Source organism: Streptopelia decaocto, assembly GCF_964273445.1.
Source record: "Streptopelia decaocto genome assembly, chromosome: 8".
NCBI lineage: Eukaryota > Metazoa > Chordata > Aves > Columbiformes > Columbidae > Streptopelia > Streptopelia decaocto.
The window spans coordinates 20,322,469-20,344,143 of NC_138662.1; the positions used below are offsets into that span (position 1 = coordinate 20,322,469).

General features: G+C 57.3%; 2 protein-coding genes across 2 annotated transcripts in view; both read right to left on the reverse strand.

The window, feature by feature from the left end:
* Positions 1 to 5,943, reverse strand: part of CELSR3 (cadherin EGF LAG seven-pass G-type receptor 3) — a gene marked incomplete at its 5' end in the record, with an annotated part of 33,492 nt that extends 27,549 nt beyond the window's left edge. Inside the window, 1 exon segment of the mRNA XM_082060387.1 lies at positions 2,844 to 5,943. Coding sequence (XP_081916513.1) covers positions 2,844 to 5,943 — 3,100 coding nt within the window.
* Positions 5,944 to 8,599: 2,656 nt separating this feature from the next.
* The window catches only part of NCKIPSD (NCK interacting protein with SH3 domain), a 45,120-nt gene continuing 32,044 nt past the window's right edge, over positions 8,600 to 21,675 (reverse strand). Inside the window, exons 8-13 of the mRNA XM_082059999.1 lie at positions 20,735 to 20,873; positions 15,672 to 15,752; positions 14,618 to 14,746; positions 12,780 to 12,872; positions 10,781 to 10,953; positions 8,600 to 10,245 (exon numbers count right to left, since the gene is read on the reverse strand). Coding sequence (XP_081916125.1) covers positions 10,042 to 10,245; positions 10,781 to 10,953; positions 12,780 to 12,872; positions 14,618 to 14,746; positions 15,672 to 15,752; positions 20,735 to 20,873 — 819 coding nt within the window. The 3' untranslated portion in view covers positions 8,600 to 10,041. The remainder of the gene's footprint in view (positions 10,246 to 10,780; positions 10,954 to 12,779; positions 12,873 to 14,617; positions 14,747 to 15,671; positions 15,753 to 20,734; positions 20,874 to 21,675) is intronic.

The window sequence follows — 21,675 nt, forward strand, 5'->3', positions numbered from 1 at the left end:
CAACGCCCCCACCCCACAGCCCCTTCCCCTACAGCAAACACTTTGTCTTCAGCCTCCCCAGGAGCTCCGGGGATCAGGAAGAAGTCAGCTCAGCTCAAACGGCATCCCTGACACAGGTCCATCCCTCACCTGCGGGGACCAGGAGCTCAGAAATCAGCGCATCACCACCATCACCTGAGCAGCAGAGCCAACATCGAGAGAGCAAAAGCCACCGGTCTGACCGCAACACCCTGAGCAGCCGCCCCAGGCTGGTGAGGTGCTGTGGGGACAGACAGGGTGGTGAAACACCTCCAGATGGAGCAGCCAGGGAAGGAGGGGACACGTATGGGTAAGGTGAACGTTCCTCACCACTTCTGAAGGGCTTCGACAGACCTCTCAAGATTCGGATGATACTTAACATGTTAAGAGACCTCAGAAGTAGATCAGACTCCCCTCACCCAGCACACAGTATGAACGTCACTCTCTCAGTAGCTCTAAAGACAGGGACTAGAATATAATAGCCAAGAAGACTCCCACCCTAACTCTATGGTCAGCACCTCCACCTGTGACAGACCCAACAGGAGGGGAAGCTCCTGAAATCGGGCTCCTTAAGAGAAGAGGGACATGCGAGTTGTGACGGGCCAGGGCAGTCCTGGGACACTTACGGGGCTTGAGAACATAGTTGTGATGTGTCCTGACTCCTGCATCTGAACAAAGGTGCTCTGGGGGGGTGTTCCCTGCCAGGCTGGGATTTTAGGTGGCCACACGGATCCCGTCAGCCGGGCAAGCTCTGGGCTGCAGGGGAACAGGGGCAGCAGAGCGGCCATAGCTGAGCCTCTGCCCCTGCCACCAGCCTGGCCCACTGAAACCAGTCTGGAATGGTTTGAAGTCAACATGACGTCAGTTCCTACAATGCCCCGATCTCACCCTGTGCCGTAAGCCACGGACGCAGCCCCACCGCCCGCTGTCCTGCATCATCGGCGGCCAAGAGCGGTTTTTAGCAGCTAGAGGGGCCCATAGGTTTGTGAGGAGCTGGTTTGTGATAGCCCAAGTCTCCCCTGCCTCCTCCAAGGGGCTAAGCTCACAGAAGGGGCTCTTGCCCTGTGATTTAGGGGGATCCAATCTCCCACAAAGGGACCACAAAGCCGGCAGGTGGGCAGGGAAGCTGCTCCCTCCTTGGGGCACCCACCCGGGTGCCCTTGTTGCCTTCCCCAGGAGGAAGGTGCTCCGGCACCGTGTGGAGCCCAGGCAAACAATGCGGCCGTGAAAACGTCCTGTCTGCCAGCTCTGCGAACCTCCCTCCCCCTGCACACAGCGACAGCACGGGGGTGGCGGGGCTCTGAACAATACACAACGAAAAACCAACCCAGACCGCCACAGCCAACAGCCAAAGCCAACAAAAGGCCTGCTTCTCCCTCTTCCCCTTCCATCTCCTCCACGAGCGCATCTCCCCGTCTTGGCCCTGGAAGATGAAGACACTCTATTTGCAAGGGCCCCTTCGCCGCGAGGCGGCTGGATGCAGGACCTGGGACGCGATTGTCTCCTGCCTTTGTGCAGGGTTAAGGGTGCGAGGAGGCAGGGCTTGCAGAAACACACCGGGGCAGAAGCTGGAAAGGTCAAAACCACCCCCCGCATCTCCAGCGATGGGCATGTGTGCCCGCACCTGCTCCGAGACAGCCCCGCGGGTACAATTAACCCCCAAGGAGCCCCAGATCCACCAACGGGCTGGTGCTGGCCACACGCTTTGAATGGGTCTCGTCTTAGAGCCCTCGCTCCATCTCTTGAAAGAAACCCTCCCCTTGCTGAATGAGCCGGACAGAGAGTGAAGGGGTAAAAAGGGGAGGACAGCTGGTAGCCGAGGGACAGGGGAGCATCACGATTTAACGTATGGCTCCCCACGCACTCTCGGTAATTTGGCATTTGGCCCCTCCAAAGAGGGCGCTTGCCCTCCCCCCCCAGCCGCTCCTCGCTCAGTGATGGACGGGTGCCTCCATTTCACATCACGCATCCGCCAGCAAAGAAAGGCTGATGGTGAAGGCAAAGCCCGGGCGGCGGGGAGCTCCAGGTCCAAACCCCACTTGCTCACAGGTCCCTCTCTGCCCTGCCCTCAGCCCGGCTGGAGGGGACCCCAACACTCCCCAAAGCCACCCCAGCAGCTACCGCTCACATCCGCATTTGGATACTCCAGTAACACACACGATGTGAGAGTTTTGAGCCCTGAGCTCTGAGGTTTGTCACAGCTGTCCCTTGCAACACTAAGCTGGCTGCAGAAAGGTGGTACCAGGCTTTAGAAGTCACACCAGAAAGCGCAGGCGTTGCCGGGTGCCACAGCCTGGATCCGGACAGAACCGTGTGCTACCAGCAGACCGGTATTTTTAAGGGGACTCCCTCTGCGCCGAGTTCAATCCCTCCTGCGAGCGCAGCCGGGAAGCGCTCGGTCCCAGCGCGGAGAAGAGCCACCTGGGCTTGGGAGCCAAGCGGCGTGCGAGCCCCTGGGCCGGCAGCTTGGCCACCCCAGGAACTGGCTGCTGGCCCAGCCAGCACCCTCCAGCACATGTCACAGCCTCGCTGGTGACAGCACCTCCGAAGGTGTCTCACCAGCAGCTACAAGCCATCCTCAGCGCTGAGTAACGATGCTTTGTTCTCGCAGACCACCCCTGGCCCCAGCCCCCTCACACAGCGTGCCCCCACTGCCACCCTCCCCAGTCCCCCCAGTACTCCCTGACTGGGACCCCCAGTCCCAATCTTGCTGCCGTTCCCCAACTCGCCCTCCTGATGCAGAAGGAGCTCCCCAGGGAGGACCACACAGAGCCCCCGAGGAGCTGTACTAAAGGTTTAATGATTTAACGATCTTCACACCCTACCTGTGACGGTCACCAGCATGGAGGCCACGAGTGGACGGTTGTTGTCCAGCTTACGGCTGAGCCTCAGCTCCCCGCTCGATTGATTTACAATCAACAAGTGCAGTTCATTTCCCCGCTCAAAGGTGTAGAAGAGGCGGTCAGACACATCTGGGTCATAAGCTGGGACCTTCCCTATGACCCCTGAGGGGAAGGTGTTGGACTTATTGGACACGTAGTTATTGAACAGGATCTGGAAATTCTTGAGAACGGGGCTGTTGTCATTCTGGTCAATGAGTTTGATGTGGACCGTGGCTCTGCTGACCAGCGGGGCAGAGGTGGCTTGCACTACAATCACGTACTCGGGTTTTGTCTCATAATCCAGGTCTATCAACGCTGTGAGCTCCCCAGAGAAGATGTCCATCTGGAATATCTCAGGGATGTTGCCTTCCACAATTTGGTACATGATCTGGGCGTTGGGTCCCTCATCCGGGTCGACAGCCGTGATTTGGGCCACAACAGACCCCACGATGCTGTTCTCCTTTACCAAGACCTCAAACTCTTCAGCGGGGAAGACAGGGGCGTTATCGTTCACATCCTGAATGGTGACCTGGATGTGGACAGGAGTTCGCTGAGGGGGGATGCCCCTGTCCACAGCGTACGCGGTCAGCTCGTACACAGGGACATTCTCACGGTCCAGCCTGCGGACGGTGCGAACGATCCCCGAGGTGGGCTCGATGGTGAAGTCTCCGTCCCCATCCTCCCCGTTCTGGAAGGTGTACTGCACTCGCCCGTTGGTGTGGGCATCCCGGTCGGTGGCAGAGATCTGGAGCACGCTGGTGAAGGGGGGTGCGTCCTCGGAGATCATGCCCTGGTAGTGAGGGCTGACGAACTGGGGGGCGTTGTCGTTAACATCATTGACCATGATTTCAACATAGGTGGTGTCCGCTTTCTGGGGGATCCCGTTATCCTTGGCAGTGATAGCCAACGTGTAGGTGACCTGGTCCTCATAGTCCAGTTCCGCCTGGAGAGTGATGGCCCCGGAGTCCGGATCGATGCGAAACTGAGGGACGTTATCTTCTAGGTAGTATGTGATGCGGGCGTTTTCCCCCACATCATCATCTGTGGCGCTGATCACCACCACCGTGCTGCCCACGGGACGGTCCTCGTTGATGCTCACGGAGTAGTGGGCGCTCTGGAACACGGGCCGGTGCGTGTTGGCATCAGTGATGTTGATGTGAACGTGGCAGTTGTCACGCAGGGTGCGGTCGGAGGCCGTCACCGTGAGCACGTACCGTCGCTCCTGCTTGTAGTCCAGCGGCAGAGACAGAGTGATGAGCCCCATCCCGCCTTGCGTGCTGATGGCGAAGCGGTTCCGCGTGTTGCCTCCCGTGATCTGGTAGGTGATGGCACTGTTCACGTCCCGGTCGATGGCTGTGACACTGAGGACGCTGGTCCCCACGGCTGCGTCCTCGTTCAGGCGGATGAAGTATTCCTTCTGGGTGAACTCGGGGCGGTTGTCGTTGACATCCATGACAGTAATGGTGACGCTGGCAGAGGCGGATAGAGACGGAGAACCGTGGTCCCGAGCCTCTACCCCAAAAAAATAGTGCTCGACCGACTCCCGGTCCAAGGGCCCACTGACCGTGATCCACCCCGTGGCACTGTTCACCACGAAGGGTGTATCAGCCGAGATCCCCGTCAGTTTGTACTCCAGGCGTGAGTTCTCGCCGTAGTCCGCGTCCACGGCCTGGATGTGGATGACGGAGTGGCCGAGGGGAGCGTTCTCCAGAACTGAGATTTGGAAAGGGGTGCTGACAAAGATGGGAGCGTGGTCATTGATGTCCACCACCTGGATGCTGGCCATGCCGGTGTTATTGGAGAGGGGAGGGCGCCCCGCGTCCTGAGCACGGATCCTCAGGGCATACTCCCGCTCCACCTCAAAATCCAGTGGGGCCACCACCTGTATCTCCCCGGTGACACTGTCAATAGAGAACTGGCCCCGGCTGTTCCCGCTGATGATGTTGTAGTGGACCAGCGCATTGTTGTCCTTGTCCAGGTCCGTAGCGGTGACGCGCAGGATCTCGGTGTGGGGCCGTATGTCCTCCCTCACCTGCACGATGTAGCGCTTCTCGCTGAACTGAGGGGTGTTGTCGTTCTCATCCAGGACCGTGATGTAGACCTTGACCGTGGCCGAGCGGGGCCCCGGTTCCCTCCCCTGGTCATCCGCCTCCACCACCAAGGAGTATCTCTCCATCTTCTCCCTGTCCACGGGCCCGCTGGTGGTGATAAGCCCAGAGCGCGGGTCGATCTCGAAGACGGCGTGGGCAGCCCGCTCGTTGACGAAGCGGTAGCGGATGTTGGCGTTGGGCGGGGAGTCGACGTCGGTGGCCCGCAGCTGCAGGATGGGGTAGCCCTCCTCCACGTTCTCCCGGATGGTCTCCCGGTACTCGCCCTGCTCGAAGACGGGGTCGTGGTCGTTGCGGTCGGCCACGGCGATGGCCACCATGGTGGTGGCGGAGAGCCGGGGCACGCCGTGGTCGGTGGCCGTCACGCGGAAGTAGTGCAGGTCCATGCTCTCCCGGTCCAGGGCCTCGGTGGTGGTGATGAGCCCGGCCCGCGGGTCGATGCTGAAGAGCTCCCGGGAGCGGCTGTTCATCAGCGCGTCCATGGAGTACACCAGCCGCCCCGCCTCGCCGCCGTCGGGGTCCTGCGCCGCCACCGCCGCCACCACCGTCCCCGCCGGCTGGTTCTCCGCCACCTCCGCCTGGTAGTTGTACTGCGGGAACAGCGGGTGGCGGTTGGGGGCTGCGCGCCGCTCCCGCCGGCCCGGGGCTGGCGCCGGGCAGGGCAGCGGGCGCGGCGGGGCGGCGCGGGGCGGGCAGCGCGCCGGGGAGCGGCGGCGCGGGGCGGGCGGCCGCGGGGGCAGCGGCAGCGCCCGGCACGGCGCGGCGGCGGGGCAGCCCCCGCGGGCCGGCGGGGCCCAGCCCGGCGGAGCGGCGGCGCCCAGCCCGGGGGGGAACAAAGGGAGCAGCAGCAGCGGCAGCAGCAGCAGCGGAGGCGGCTCCCGGTGCCGGCTGCAGCGGCGGCGGCTCGGGGCGGCCGCCGGCTCCTCCGCCGCCATGGTGGCTCGGCGGCAGCCGCCCGGGCCGGGCGCACGGCGGCTGGGCTCGGCGCCGCCCCCGCCCAGCGGCGGCGATGGCCGCCCCCGCCCCGCTGCTGCGCCGCCGCTGCCGCGGCTGCTGCTGCTGGGGCCGGAGGTGGCGGCGGCGGCGGCTCCTCCCGCAGCCCCAACATGGCTCCCGCCGCCCCGCCCCGCCCCGCCCCGCCCGGCCGCCCCCGGCCGCCATCTTGAGGGAGGGCAGGACCCACGGGCGCCCTGCTCGGCCGGGCTGGCGCTGCTGCCCCGGGCCGGGCCGTCCGCACAGAGCGGGACGGGGAACGGGCAGCGGGAGGAACTCGCTCCACTGAGGTGCTGGAGCGAGTGGAGAGAAGGGAACGGAGCTGGTGAGGGGCTGGAGCACAAGTGTGATGGAGCGGCTGAGGGACCTGGGGGTTCAGCTGGAGAACAGGAGCTGATGGGAGACCTTCTGATCTCTGAACTGCCTGAAAGGAGCTTGGAGCCGGGGGGGTCGGGCTCTGCTCCCCAGGAACAAGCGCCAGGAGCAGAGGAAACGGCCTCAAGTTGCGCCAGGGGAGGTTGAGGTTGGATCTGGGGAACAATTTCTTCCCCAAAGGGCTGTGGGGCATTGGAACAGTGCAGGGCAGTGCTGGAGTCACCATCCCTGGAGGGCTGGACAGACGGACCTGAGGTGCTCAGGACATGGGGCAGTGCCAGGGGTGGGTTACAATTGGACTCGGTGATGTTCAGGGTCTCTTCCAACCACAGTCATTCTCTGATTCTGTGTCCTCCTCATAGCAGGGGTTGGGCTGGCTGAGCTTTGAAGGTCCCTTCCAACCCAAACTGTTCCACGATTCTGTGATCACAGTTGGCTCCAGTGCAGCTCAGCACATGCCGGCGAGACGCTCCCCTGGCGCTCACACGACGCCGAGGGGTCTCCCCTGGTGGGTGTGGATTTCTAACCTACAGAGAAGCTGGCGTGTTAATTTATAGACTCTGTAAGGTTCCCGAACGTCAGGATCCTGCTGTGATTGACTTCTCAGCCACCACAAAACGCCTCCGGCTTGGCTGGTCCAGCTCCAGCGCTGACGGGGCTGTGGCCATGCCTGCCGTGCCCTGGTATGTCCTCCCCAGCCCTCCTGGTACCATCAGAGCAGCCCCAGCCCCATGCAAATCTCACCCAGAAAACCTTATCTAATGAAGGGCAGCTGGATTATACATCGCACCTCCTCAAAATGGGGATTTGCAGTCAAGAAACCCAATCAGGAGAGAGGCAATGCTTTTAAAAGTTATGAAGGCTTCCAAGTTTGTTCCTTCTAATTACCCAGCTGACAGCTTAGAAGAGGAGAAGAAAATCATCAAGGTATTACTGCCACAAAATACTGGTAATTCAATCATTCCAGACAATAAAGCAGAGGCGAAGGTCACAGGCTGCACGTCGCTCCCCCCGCACCATCCCCCCAACACCCCTCGTTGCTGCACCGCAATAAACACACGCCAATACGGCAGATACCGCACCAAGAGCGCCGTGTTATGGCAAACGCAACACAATCGTGTTATCTGTGCCTGTCACCCGTGCACGGAGCAGGAATCGCTGAGCAGCCTTGGGGATGGGGGGTTTACACGCCGTGGTTTGATTCCCTACGGTGTGCAGAGGCTTTTCCCAGGCAGTGGGTGCAGGGACCCCCTGGGACTCCCCATGGCTGGCTGTCCCATCTGCCCCCCCGCCCTGGCCGCGGTGACAGCACAGAATCATTTTGGTTGGGAAAGACCAAGAGTTAACCCACCCCTGGCACTGCCCCATGTCCTTGAGAACCTCATGTCCGTCTGTCCAACCCTCCAGGGATGGTGACTCCAGCACTGCCCTGGGCAGCCTGTTCCAATGCCCCACAGCCCTTTGGGGAAGAAATTGTTCCCCAGATCCAACCTCAACCTCCCCTGGTGCAACTTGAGGCCGTTTCCTCTGCTCCTGGCGCTTGTTCCTGGGGAGCAGAGCCCGACCCCCCCAGCTCCAAGCTCCTTTCAGGCAGTTCAGAGATCAGAAGGTCTCCCCTCAGCTCCTGTTCTCCAGCTGAACCCCCCAGGTCCCTCAGCCGCTCCCATCACATTGTGCTCCAGCCCCTCACCAGCTCTGTGCTGGTGCAGATGGGGTGACACTCACTGTGTATCTGGGACATGGGGTGAGCAGCCCCCAGGGACAGCGATGGCTCAGGGATGCTGACAGAGACTCATCTGAGGCAGCCCAGGCTGGCTCCAGGGGTTGCGTAACCATTCACTACACAGAGCAAGGGGCACCGGAAAGTGACCACCCTGAGTGCTGTCAGCCCCCGCATACCATGATTTCCCCCGCAGTGCTCAGCGGGACACACCGCAGGGCCACAAGCCCCTGGGAGTCACCGGCCATAGCATCAGGAGCTGCCCCAGATTTGGGGGGCGCGCAGCCTGTGCCAGGCGTTTACACCTGGACTCTCGGCCAGGAGCAGCGAACAGCTTCCCCGCTGCCCTCCCACACCTGCACCCCCAAAGCAGCACCCGTGGGGGTCAGCACCCGGTCTCCTCTGCGGGCAGCCGGCACCCACACCATCCCCACCCCGTCAGTCCCCGCACAGCACGGCTCACCCGTAACAGGACGGGGCAAGCAGGACTATGCTCACAGAAGTCCAGTTTAAGACATTTTTATTCCTCTGCGTGTTACACTGAAGTGTTTAAGAAAATACAGGATGCCTTTTGACATTCATACATTTTTTTTTTACAGGGGAAAAATAGGTTTCTCTACGAGGGTGGTTATGAAGCTTTGGGTGTTCCCAGGCTGAAATTGGGGGGTCCTTGCCCCCCTTGGCTGCCAGGCCAACCCTCTCCGTTCCTGAGCACTGCTGCTCAGCCCAGAGCCGGGCCTGCAGAGCAGAGCTCCTGCCATCCCCTCAACCTAAAAAGAAGTTAAAAAATACAACGCCCAGTATTTCCAGTTCAACTTTCCAATAGCTCCTACACTAGATACTACAAAGGAAGAGCTGGAGACAGGGAGTGACCAGACCGCACACAGAAATATCTAAGAGACCCACGTTAGTGCGTGTGACTATCTGTAACAGGGAAACAGGTTAATCCCGTGTGCTAGAAACCTACAGAAAACATAAGCAAGGGTTCCCCGCGCTCGTGCAGAGTCACAAACAGCTACTGGACACCAGGCTCGCGCTGCCACGTGGGAGGGAGGGCAGCGAGGCAGAGCTGCTACGAAGCTCAAGGCAAGAAATGCACACGCTGGACGAACAGAGCGCGCCCGCCCGCGCAGCGCCCCGGCAACGCCGCCACGGGCGCCCGCTGGCAGCTGTCACTTGGCAGGACGCGTCTTTGCGCCGTGCCCGGGCCAAAGGCTTACCAAGGGCAGCATGGCCCGTGTGGTCGCTGCTTCTAGGCTGCCACAGCGCGCGAGAAATTCAGATTTCAACGTCACTAGAGAAAGCGGATTGAAAAAAAGCAGCTGCTGGGGTAAGACCTCTATGAGCCTAGGTGGGCTGCTGCCCAGACGCAAAGCTGAGGGCCAGGAGGGAGCAACGGGCTCACCAGACAAGGCGCTGGACAGCGAGCGAGCTGCCTCCCTGTGGCAGGGCCGCAGCACATTGGCACTAGCAGCAGCAAACAAAACAGATGTTACGAAAGCTTCTTCCAAGAACCAGCGGACTCCACTTGGTCACTGCAGGGAGAAGAGATGCACATGGAGAAGAAGTGACACTCTAAGGCAAAGGCCTTTTGCTTGGGGACCTTGGGACACCAGCACAGCCCAATATCCCCCCACCTCAGCTGCTGGAGCCCCTTGCCGCTCTCTGCCCTTCCCGCGAACACCGGCTGCCTAAACACCTCCTGCCCGAGTCCTGCAGACAAACCACGCGCCAGCGCCCAGCCCGTTCCGCCTGTCCCCGAGCACCAGGTCGCAGGGACACCCCGTGCCTTTCCTGCCGCTGGCGTCTCTAAAGGGCCGGTGAACATCGTCCCAACCTCAGGGGTACAAGGTATGAGCTGTACGGGAAAGGGATGGGGAGGAAGTGTCAACAAGAGACGTCGTCGATCCAAGTGGTTCCAACTCCAGTCCAAGCCGAGGGGCGGTTAGCTGGTACCGGGGGAGATCTCTGGGAACTCCTTGTAAATCTCCAGGATGATCAGTTTGTCCATCTGGCACTGCTGGCTCTCCTCCTCCTCGCCCAGGATGCGCTGCAGGATGCCCTGCAGGTCAGCCAGGCGGTGCTGGTGCTGCAGGTAGGGCGTGGAGCGGATGATGGCGTGCATCAGCGAGAGGTACTCCATCCTCAGCTGCCGGGCGACAGAGCACAGAGCGCAGTGAGAGACCGAAAATGAGATAAACCAGCGTGCCAGCCTCCGTTAGTGTGAGCACAGGAACAGCTGCTGCTGCCCCACCAGCCAGAGCGGCTCCAGAGACACCTGCTTTTCCTTAAGGCTCATTAGCAGCTATGGGAAACTCCCATTTTTCCCACAGCATCCCAATGCTGCTCTTCACCCGCTCTCAAACATCCCCTGCTTCTTGCAATACCGATACAGAGAGACCCCTCCTACTACCCCTATCCCCAAAGGTGCTCAGAAGAGCACAGACCACCAGAAGCTTGGCAGATCTTTCTTCTAAGCCGCCTTTCTACTGCTGTGTGCCGAGCAGGATAAACCCTCCCCTTCCTCCTCCTCATCCCCCAGGATTGATGTGAGCACCCAAAAATGTGCCAAGCCCCGATCTCCACCCTTGGCCGCACCAGCCAGCCCCTCGGGGGGCCAGGAGCAACAGCATCACTTTGGGACTGTGCTCCCTTCCCCGGCGCCCACGGGCTCCTGCGAGCACCTTGTCTCCCGGGGAGAGATCCGCGATCTGCCGCACCAGGATGTCGATCAGGACCATCATGTCCGTGTGGTAGAAGATGCTGGCCGTGTCCTTGCTGGCGAAGATGTCCTGCAGAAACTTCAGCACCGAGTGTGGCGGCTGAGGCTGGTGCTTGAAGATACAAACTGGATCATCTGGGGGAGGCAGAGAGACTGTGCTGAGCCACACGCCCGCGGTGCCCAGCTCATATTCAGCGCTCACCCCTTCGTTAGACCCGTTAGAGGAACTGTCCCTGCGCTTGGCCGGCTTTTGTGCCGACAGACCTCACCGCCTTGCACAAACCTGCGTAATCAGGATGGCAGCTCTGCAGGGCGTCAAGCCCAGACCCAACTCATTAGCATTAGCATTAATCATTGTTTATGTTTCACCTGCCATCCCAGGTGAGAGCTCATTAGCACACCCCCTCCCGGTGCCTCCCCTTTCTGCTCAACAGGCTACCACTGATTTTCTCCCCGGTTTATTAAGTTTGGCCCAAAAACCCCTCTGAAAAACCTGTCCCAGAAATGAGTTTGCACCAGGGAGACCAGGCTGGTGCCATCCTGCAGCGAGAAAAGAAGCCCCTCCAAGTGTAAATGAGCCGTCACATCCTGTTCTCTTCCAAAGCACAGAGTCATTTGTTTGGAAAAAACCCTCGAGGTGATCGAGTCCAACCATAACCCACCCCTGGCACTGCCCCATGTCCTGAGAACCTCATGTCCGTCTGTCCAACCCTCCAGGGATGGTGACTCCAGCACTGCCCTGGGCAGCCTGTTCCAATGCCCCACAGCCGTTTCTGGGAAGAGTTTATTTCCTAATATCCAATCTAAACCTCCCAAGCGGGGCTCTGTGCCACTGCAGCCCCCCAGCAGTTGTCAGGAAGGCAGGGACAAGAGAAGCATCTTCATTAGGTTGTGCCCCCCTCTTTCTTCCCCCAGCCCTTGCAGGAAGGTGATCCCTGCAGGGAAAAGGCTAAACAAAGGCTTTGGGAGGAGGCCACAGGGAAGAGCACTGAGATGGAAGCTGATATAGTGATTTGCAACCCCAAAGAGAACTAAAGCCAGAGTAAGATGAGCCGCAAGCGTCGCGTGATGGGTTATTTACCAGCAGATCAAGAAGATGAATCTCCGGCAGCAAACCCCTGCGCTCCAGAAGGTATTAGAAAGCACAATAGTGGCACACGGCGCAGGCAGAGACCTGGCAGCGCTCTGCCCGCGGAGAGCTCCAGCTTTCTAGCAATCTGCTTGGCAAAAGCTCTCCATGCGCAGCGGATCTCGCTCTGGCTGGAGCAGACACAACGCTAAACCTGCCGGCGGCTCTGAAACGGGCAGTTCCACTCGAAGCAGCATTTTGGAAGGCAAGAGCTCCCTCTGGATCTGTCCCCTGGGGCAGACGATTGCCAGCACAGGCTGAGGTTTGCGTGCCAGCGCTGATGGAGCCCTGGCTGCCCAAGGACAGAAGTGGCCCAGGACCAGATTTTCTCCCAGACAGGAGCTTGCCTGCCTTGCAGCCAAGAATGCCCCAGAATGACACAGAAACAGCAGCCCCGAGGCCTCTCCTCTCTGCCCAGATGCCACCAGCACCACTTCATTCATTGCGCAGCTCCATCCTCAGCAACGCAGCCCGTCACCCTCACAGACTCACCGGGAGGAAGGAATTGTTGGCCCTGAGGGTGGTGAGAGCCTGGCCCAGGTTGGCCAGAGAGGTGGTGGCTGAACCATCCCTGGAGACATCCCAGGCCAGGCTGGACGGGGCTCTGAGCAACCTGAGCTGGTGCAGATGTCCCTGCTCATGGCAGGGGGGGCGCTGGATGGGCTGGGAAGGTCCCTACAACCCAAACCATCCTGTGATTCTATGAAGCAGCACGTCCTGCCTGAGCCTGCAGCTCCTCAGCCACCTGCCTCTCCAACACAACCCAGCCCTTAACGAGCTCCGGGCTCATTGTCTCCCTGCACCCCCAGGTAACAGCGCCGCAAACACTCACCTCCCCTGTTCAGCAGCAGCAGCAGCTTTTCTGTGAAAGTCTTGACATTTGAGTGCTTGCTTATTGTAGTCATGATCACATTGTGTTCTGGAACTAAAGAACAAACCTGTTCAGCACATCCCTTTGTTTCCTGAAGGCCACGGTAATCAAAACATATAGCGGAGGATTCCTGTTTCGCATCAATGCTCTGGGGAGCTTTGGGGAACGACAGTCTATCAGGGCTATGAAACATTTCAGCCCCACAGAGCAGGTGGGAAGGGGAGGGAAGGTGAAATAAATGCGGCAACAACGCATGAAACACCTGGGACTGCGTGCACCTGATTCACATGTCAGCTCCCATCCAGCCAGGCAAATACCCCGAAATCCCGTGCAAAGGTTTCATGCTGTGGAACGTCACCTCTGCTCACAGAGCTCCAAAGCTGCGCTCCCTGGTACCTTCACGCTCTGTAGCACCAGTGCCCTGCTGGGTTTTGTTACCTTCTCGTAAGAAGGGGCAACCAGATCCCAGGAGCAACCAGAAGGGAAATGGGGCTGTGCAAGGGGAGAGGCTGAGGACGACTTCTAGGAAGCGTCCCCTAGCTGCTCTGGGGGGGATCTTTTTGTAATTAAAATACATTCACCCCAGCAGACCTCGCGTGTGCGTGCTCAGAGCGTCCCAGCAGCGCGGCACGGCTGGTTCTGCGGCACAGGGCTGGCAACCTAATGATATTTCACAGGCTGCAAAGTGCTTTAGGATCCTTTACACTGAAGGGCAGCAATACGTGTTTTCAGGGGAGTTTCTGAACTAACGCCGCACCACCGAATGGTATGACAGATGGACCTTGCAGAGAGAGGAATAACAATGCAATCCACTAACAGGCAACCTGATCCTTTAACATGTTCTTAGTACCTAAAGTCACTGCTCCTGGCTACAACCCAGGTGGGCAATAACCCCCAGAAACACGCTGCCTGTCGCGTGTTAGTGCCTAATTACTGCAGCCAGAGGTACCCGGGTAACTGCGGGAAGGGGTAACGGATGGGCAGCAGAGGTTACGCTTCACCAGCCTCTGCTATCAACTTGCACATGAAATCACAAACTTTCACATATATTTTCACTCAGAACAACAGGTAAATTACTGGACGTGTCCCTGCTGCTTTATCCTCCCCACTCGTCTCCACAAAACCAAGGGTAAAGCCATGAAGCAGAACAAGATGAAGTAATTAACTAAAGACAACTGGAGCAACAGGAGGTTTTGGGTTGAGTGGCTTCTCTCAGCAGGATGTGGAACTGCTCTCCCACCGTCCAAAAACAGGCAGGGAGAGGGCAAACGCCCTTCTCTGGGGACCAGATGTGGCATCTGTTCTCGCCGGGGAGGGGGACAGAGGACGCTCAGGTGACAGCTCAGGCCAGTGTCGAAGAGCCTGGTCCCAATACACAGGCACCGAGTGAGCTTCCAGAGGTGCAGCTGGGTGAGCGGGTTTGTCCAGACCTACAGAAGGCAGAGGACTTTCTGGACTGTCACCGAGAAACGCCTGCCGAAGGATTTTTCTTTCCCAAATCACCTGTGCCTATGAGTTAAACCCCTGCAAGTGCAGCCCAGGAGCCGCTTGATCGTGGAAGCAGAGAGAGAGAAACACGCTGGGCTCCGCAGAGCTGCTGCGCTCCAGGGCTCGGCTGCCTGGATGTGGGCTCTCAGACCTTTTTTTCCTCCAGGGTTTGCAGGATATTTAAGCACAGTGTATTTCCAGAGGCCAGGGGAGCTGGAGCGGCTATTGCAGCACCACGGAGACCCAGCGAGGGTCTCGCTCCCCCGTTCCAGCCCCCAAAGTGCTGCCCAGCACGGCAGCACTGAACCCACCTGGAATGTGGAGATTGAAGGCCAGAAGGACGTTGACAAATAAGTCGGGCAGCTGGTCGGTGGTGTCGGAGGGCAGCCCGTCCTCAATCACATCCAGCAGGAACTGCACAAACTGGGAGTTGAGATGTTCTGCGCAAGGAGAAAGAGGGAGTTCACAGCACAGGGAAAACAAACCCAGCAACCAGGGACCACATAAGCCACTTCTCCGGGCTTTTATGCTTAAAAACCATTAGCAGAGTGTCGGTGGCAGCCTCCAGAGAGTTAACAACCCTGCAAGGGGACTGAACCAACCACTGAGTATCTTTGTGTGGGAGACAAGTGGCTCAGAGAACTACCCACAGCGCAGGGGAACCCTGAAAACTGCTCCTCCACTGGCAACTGGGAGTAAATCAAGCACCAAATCCTGCTCTAGGTGTTGCTGCAGCATCGCTGCCACCAAGGAAGGCTTCAGGTAGGAAAAGATCTGTATTCTCAACCACTGGTTTAATCCATCTATTTAAAAACTAAAAGAAGTAATCATCCAGATCATTAGTAATAACCTGTTTTTCAACTGAGCTCTTAGGAAAGCTCAGGAGCAAGTAAGCCCATCTGCAGGAAATAATTGCCAGGGTTACACGAGGAGAGAAAAGCAGGAGGTGTGAAGGTTCATTTCACAGTCTGTGCTGCACTGGCTTAAATCTCATATTGTTACCAGGGTGCTAAGGTGAAGCTGCTTATAAAAAATCTCTACTGCATTTCTAGGAAAACTGAGCCCAGAGTTTCCCAAATACGGGAACACGACATGGGCTGGGGAAGAAGCGGGCAGGGGTTTGTGGCTGGAATGAAAGGACAGAGGACAAAACAGGCAGATGTGGCACAAAGTTTAGGCTTTGTTATTGCCTGCAATATCCTTAATCATCTCTGTTTTTCCCAAGAGCTGGAAGCACCCAGGACTGCACCGTCCGGTGAGAAGGGAGACGGGGAGGAGGCCCCACGGGAAAGGTCCCAGCACAGCCCGCACGTCCCAGCACGGGCTCCGCTGTCCTGCCAAACCGTAACCACCAGCTGCTCTTACCGTAGTGATGGTACGGCAGGGGCTCCCCCATGGAGAACATCATGGCCAGCACCAGCGCCGAGTAGCACATCTTCTGGTGATCTGCAAGATCGAGGTCCTGCCATTAGTTCTTCTGCAGATGTGAAAAAATGTCTCCCAGCTGCAGGGAGACAGCCACACGTATAATACAGACATTTAACCCATTAGACTGCTCCTCGCTCCTATATTTACTGAGCAATAAGGGTGTTTTTTCCCCCTGTTTAAGCACACCACGCACCTTCTGTGCCACGCGTTTCCAAAGCAATTTATAAATAACCACAACAAGAATTCTTGATTTTTTTTTTTCTGGGCAAACTCGATCCGAATAATTAAAACCCTCCCCTGCGCAGTCCCAGGACACGTCCCGTAGTTATGTAATTACTGAACCCAGAAAAAGCATCCATCTGGCCACCTCCAAACGCCGCCTGTTCCCAGCGCCGCCGCCCCCGGATGGCACCGCCGCTCGTCACCGTGTCTGCGATCGCCACCGCGGCTCTGCCTGGAGCCACCGACGGTCCCGGGGAGCCCAGATCGCTGCTCGCGGCTCGGGCTGAGCCGCCTCCCGGCCGCGCTCCGGCGCTGGTACCTCCCGCTGCTCCGACACAATGTTCACCGGCAGCAGCTCGACCCAAACGCCCCCCGGAACCGCAGCCTTCCCTCGATTTTAATTAACAGGTGTTTGCAGAAGGAAAAAAACAAAGCCATCATGGCATAGGGTCTGTCCAGTTCAGCACGGCCATGAACCTGCCCCGGGGTAGGAGATGGCACTGGGCCCTTGTGGCCAGGAAGGCCAATGGAATCTGGGGTGTTTTACAAGGGGGGTGGTTAGTAGATCGAGAGAGGTTCTCCTGCCCCTCTTACTCCGCCCTGGTGAGACCACACCTGGAATATTGTGTCCAGTTGTGGCCCCTCAGTTCAACAAGGACAGGGAACTGCTGGAGAGGGTCCAGCGTAGGGCAACAAAGATGATTAAGGGGGTGGAGCATCTCCCGTGTGAGGAAAGGCTGAGGGAGCTGGGGCTCTTTAGTTTGGAGAAGAGGAGACTGAGGGGTGACCTCATTAATGTTTATAAATATTTAAAGGGTGAGTGCCACGAGGATGGAGCCAGGCTCTTCTCGGTGACAAACAATGATAGGACAAGGGGCAATGGGATCAAGCTGGAACACAAGAGGTTCCACTTAAATTTGAGAAAAAACTTCTTCTCAGTGAGGGTGGCAGAGCCTGGAACAGGCTGCCCAGGGGGGTTGTGGAGTCTCCTTCTGTGCAGACATTCCAACCCGCCTGGACACCTTCCTGTGTAACCTCATCTGGGTGTTCCTGCTCCATGGGGGGATTGCACTGGATGAGCTTTTGAGGTCCCTTCCAATCCCAAACATACTGTGATACTGTGAAATGCAGTGGGTTTGGTCCCTGCGGCAGGAGCTGCTGGAAGGGGGTCACCCATGCCTGCTCCCTGGGTTTGCAATACGTTAAAGTGTGTTAACTGATGGCAGACAAGGAGGAGATGATCTGGGACTTTGGTTTCCTATGGAAAATAAACATTTACTACATGTTTGCCATGAGCTGCTCTCAGGTTAATGAGGTATCATTACCAGAGCCAGCGAGAGCTGGGCTGAGCTGTGGTGCTTTGCTGTTCCGCATTTGCGCGTGTCAGCATCCCTCAAATCCTACATATCCCCCCTGTCCCCCGTATCCAGTTCAGCAAGTCTGAAGACTATAGGAAATGGAGGATTATTTTTATAAATCAGGTTACCACACATACTGGCTAAATAAAGTTCAGCTATATCTGCCAGAAGAGCCTAGGGGCACTTGTTACAAGGAAACTGAGGGTGTATTTATAAAAAAAAATGACCAAAATGACTTTTCATTAGAGGGGAAAAAAAGTCCCTTCAATATATGATGCTCCTCCCAACAGTGCTGCTTCCCACACAACACCTGCTGCTTCCAGGGCCCCCTCCAAATGTTTTCCTTCTCGATGCACAAATCCATCCACCTCCAAGCACCTGCACTTTGGTTTTGAGCGCACAGGCTGATGCTTCTGCTGTCACCACTCGCTCCTGGGCTGGGCCAAAGGACTCGCAACACTCTCGGGTTTACTGTAAGCACGGGGGAAAAACGCTGAACAAAGGACATGCAGACTTTGTCAGCGCTGCACAACATGCCTGAGTTCTCAAATACCAAATGCTTTGAGTAAAAATAGCTCGTTTGGGGCTTAACCAGAGCTACTACAGCATGAAGAGTTTGCAGGAGAGCGCTCTGGACCGCGCGGCAGCAAAGGGAAGCTGAGACTGCTCTTTACTCTTGGTAAATGGAGACGGAGGATATTCGATGACTTAAATATCGTTCAGACTTATATAAGAAGCTCTTGGCTACAAGGTGCCAGCGATGCCAAAGCTCACCGCAGCACAAAGAGAATCTGACCAACTGTTCTCCACGCGATTTTCCGTGTTTTCCTCCATGGGTTCGGGAGTTGGGGACCCGAGGCTGCAGAGGCAGACGCAGGGACCTGCTGCTCCCAGCGAGGCTTTCACGAGCAAAACATCCTCTCTCATCACATCAAAGGCAATGAAATAATGATCTGAGAACCAGAAGCCAGCAATAAATACGTGGTTGTCGCAAATATGGAGGAAGAGCTTAATGAGAGCTGGGAGGGGGGAGGGTGGTTTTACATGTCCTTGGCCCATCTGCCACGCGCTGATGTCCGTTCGGCTCTGTCGACAGCAGACTCCACTACGAGGTGGCAAATCTTGTTGTATTTGCCTGAGGATGCGGAATCAAAGGGTGCTGAACACCAGCCGGAAAGCTGAACTTGGGGCAGATTAACCCAGTGAAATCAGCTACAAGTTTTTGGAGTGTCCCCACTGCAGCGAGACTCACCCAAGACTCACCATGCTGAAGAACAGAGTCCCTGCCAGCCAAAGCACAGCTTCTTATTTATATTTTTCCTTCCAGAGCAGCACCAGTGGCTGCAAGAAAGTAAACAGCATGAATACAACTGTCCTGGAGCAGGGGGACTCTGCTGACAAGGAACTGATGGGCACCGCTGGAGTGGCGTGAAGGGCAGGAGAGACGCGGCTGTTTGCTCGGCATCCTGCGTTTCCGAAGCCCGCTGAGGTGCCGGTAAGAAAGCTGCTATTATGTGTGAAATGTATTTCTCAGAGGCTTTCAAAGACCTTGCTTCTCACCTCTAAAGGCAGCAGCGCAAAACGCAGGCGCTGGGAGCAGACACGACTGTCTGCGCTGAAGCGAAAGGAGCCCGACAGCTGAACGCTGAGCTGCGACCGGGGAGAAAGTCACAATTATAGGCTGGATTATCCCCCTCTGTTTTCTTTGGAATTGTTCTGGCTAATTCTGCCTCGCTGTGGCTTATTATAAGCTCTTCTAACACTGCTGGATGCGCAGGCCAGCGGCAGCAGAGGGAAGCGGCTGTGCAGGAGCAATAAGACCCAAGCATCTGGCAGCAGAACTGGCCAGCGGCCAACGGGCCGGCAGCAGCCCCAGGGTAAAGCGCCTTCTCATCAAAGGGGCCCCGCAGCCCCGCACGGAGCTTCTGCATCGCCTGCTCTTCGGGAACAGGCCGGGGGAAACAGCCAGTTCGACGCTCCCCAGTTGCCGAGCGCTGGCACCGATCGCTCCGGTCCCCGCCATCCGCGGGAGGGATTAGTTATTCTGCAGTATGTCACGGATCAGCTGCTATTCCCCCGTTTTTTAGTACCAAAATAAGCGCCAAGTTGTTCTAGGATTCAAGGTCGTGTTGTCACACAAGGTACCGCCTGCCACGAGCTGGCAGGACGTGCAGCAGTGAGCACGAGTGGCAGGAGGGAACCACTGGTGGAACCACCTCTGAAGGACGGACACGTCTGGGTCAAGGGCGGTCACCAGGAGGACTGGACATCTGTGCAAGCGCCTGCCATAAACGGAGGGGATCAGGACACCGATTTACAGGCTCCTGTGACCAAAAGTGGTCTGTCAGCAAAGGAAAAGCAGCTTTTCACCCTGCGCCCGTCCTGCCCATGTGTTACAGCAAGGAGGGAAAAGCCCCTCACCGTGAAATGATGCCAGGGAAAGAAGAGATGCTGCAGAGCTGCGGGCTGGCAGTGCAGGACACAGCGGAGCCGCTTTTCACCTGCTTACAGAATCCCAGAACGTTTGGGGTTGAGGGGAGCTCTGGAGATCATCCAGCCCAACCCCTGCTCACGCAGGGTCACAGAGCAGATCACACAGGATCCCAGGTGGGTTTGAACGTCTGTCCTGGTTTTGTTAAAAACAAGTTTCTCTTTCAGTGAATTTTGCCTGTCAGCTAAAGCCTTCACATTAACTTCATTTTCCTGGAGAACCAGACCCATGTTTTGGTAAACCTAGCAATGGAATGCAAACTTATTGATAAGCACGGATGGACATCTCGCGAGAGGGGCGACGAGAAACAAGTGACCAAGAAACTGACCAACTGTGTATAACATTCCACTCACGTGAATACTTCATATAAAAGTGGGAGATCACGAGGATCTCGTCCCTTTTGCCTTTGCTTTTTCCCTTCTGCTTATGGCCGACACTAGGAAAGGACCTTGCGAGTCGTCCCTGTGAACTGAGGCCAGTGACAGACTGAATCCAGCTCCAGTTGGCTGCAGAGTCCAGTCCAGGACTTTGGGTGCCGGCTCTGCAGTTGCTGAGACTTTCAAGATTGGTTTTGTATATTTTGTATTATTTTCTCTATTCTTATTAGTAGCATTAGTAAAACACTGTTAACTTTTCCAACTCTCTTCTCTCTGTCCTTCTTTCCCTCCCGATCGCCTGTCCTTAGTGGGAAGGGGGGGAGAGGGAGGGGCAAAAGGGGGAAGTGGGGGGGGAGAGGGGGTTAACGATACATCTGTCAGGGTTTTATTGTCACCCCACAATCTTAACCCTCGACAATGTCTCAGAGAAGGAGACTCCACACCCGCTCTGGGCAGCCTGGGCCAGGCTCTGGCACCTCCCAGCAAAGACGTTTCTCCTCACGTTCGGATGGAACCTCCCGTGTTCCAGCCCGTGCCCGTCGCTCTGCTCACCCTGTGTGTGCGTCTGCATGTCCCGCGCCAGCTCCATCGGCAGCACCGAGTTCACGAGCGTCGAGATGACGGCGGCGTCCAAGCTGCACATGGCTCCGAAGCACTTCAGCAGCAGCAGCCGTAAGGGCACCCTGTGCTCCTGCAAAAACAATTCACTGCATGAAACGGTGTTCCACATGAGGGTCACTCTAAGGCAGAAACATAAATGGCTAGAAATTCCCGCTGTTGGGCAGCCAAAGACTCTCCCAGGCTGATGCTGAACCCAGAAGATCTACTTGCTTGTAGCTACAGCATAGGAGTCATTTTCTTATAACGTTCACAACTGGGCTGGCTACAGGTTGTTGGCACAACCAGAGCTCAGATCTGAAATGCCCCAGTTTATGCCCTGAACGTGATACAAACCAACAACCTACACCCATACCTAGCAAACTGAGGTTTAGCGAGGAGCCCCTCAGCACACCGGGGGTTTGCAAACGCTGCTTTGAAGGAGGTTTCCTGACTACACAGTATCTGCAAATCCTCGGTGCGTGATGGTTAATGAGCAGGATGGGAGCAGCTCCTCCGATGCGGGGCTGTCGGGTTTGTGCTGGGAGCATAGAGTATAACCAGACAAGTTTTGGGACACGCAGGGAATTCCAGCAAAGATGATGCTGAACCTGCAGCTCCCACACAAGAGCTCTGGTGCTGGGGTAACCTCTGCACTCCAGCCTCAGCCAACAACTCCGGGCTTCAGAAAACACAAGTGAGCCAAGCCCTGGCACAACAGGAGACCCATCTGCTCTCCACCTGTCCAGGCTTCCTCAAAATCCCAGTCAAAGAGCAGGCAGGGAAAACCAGCAGGCTCCAGTATGCCCAGTCTGCCTTCCCAGTGCTCTTGGACACGCTATGGTCCCGAGCTCCGGGTTCAGACACTCGAGTGCCACATGAAAGCTAAATGCCAC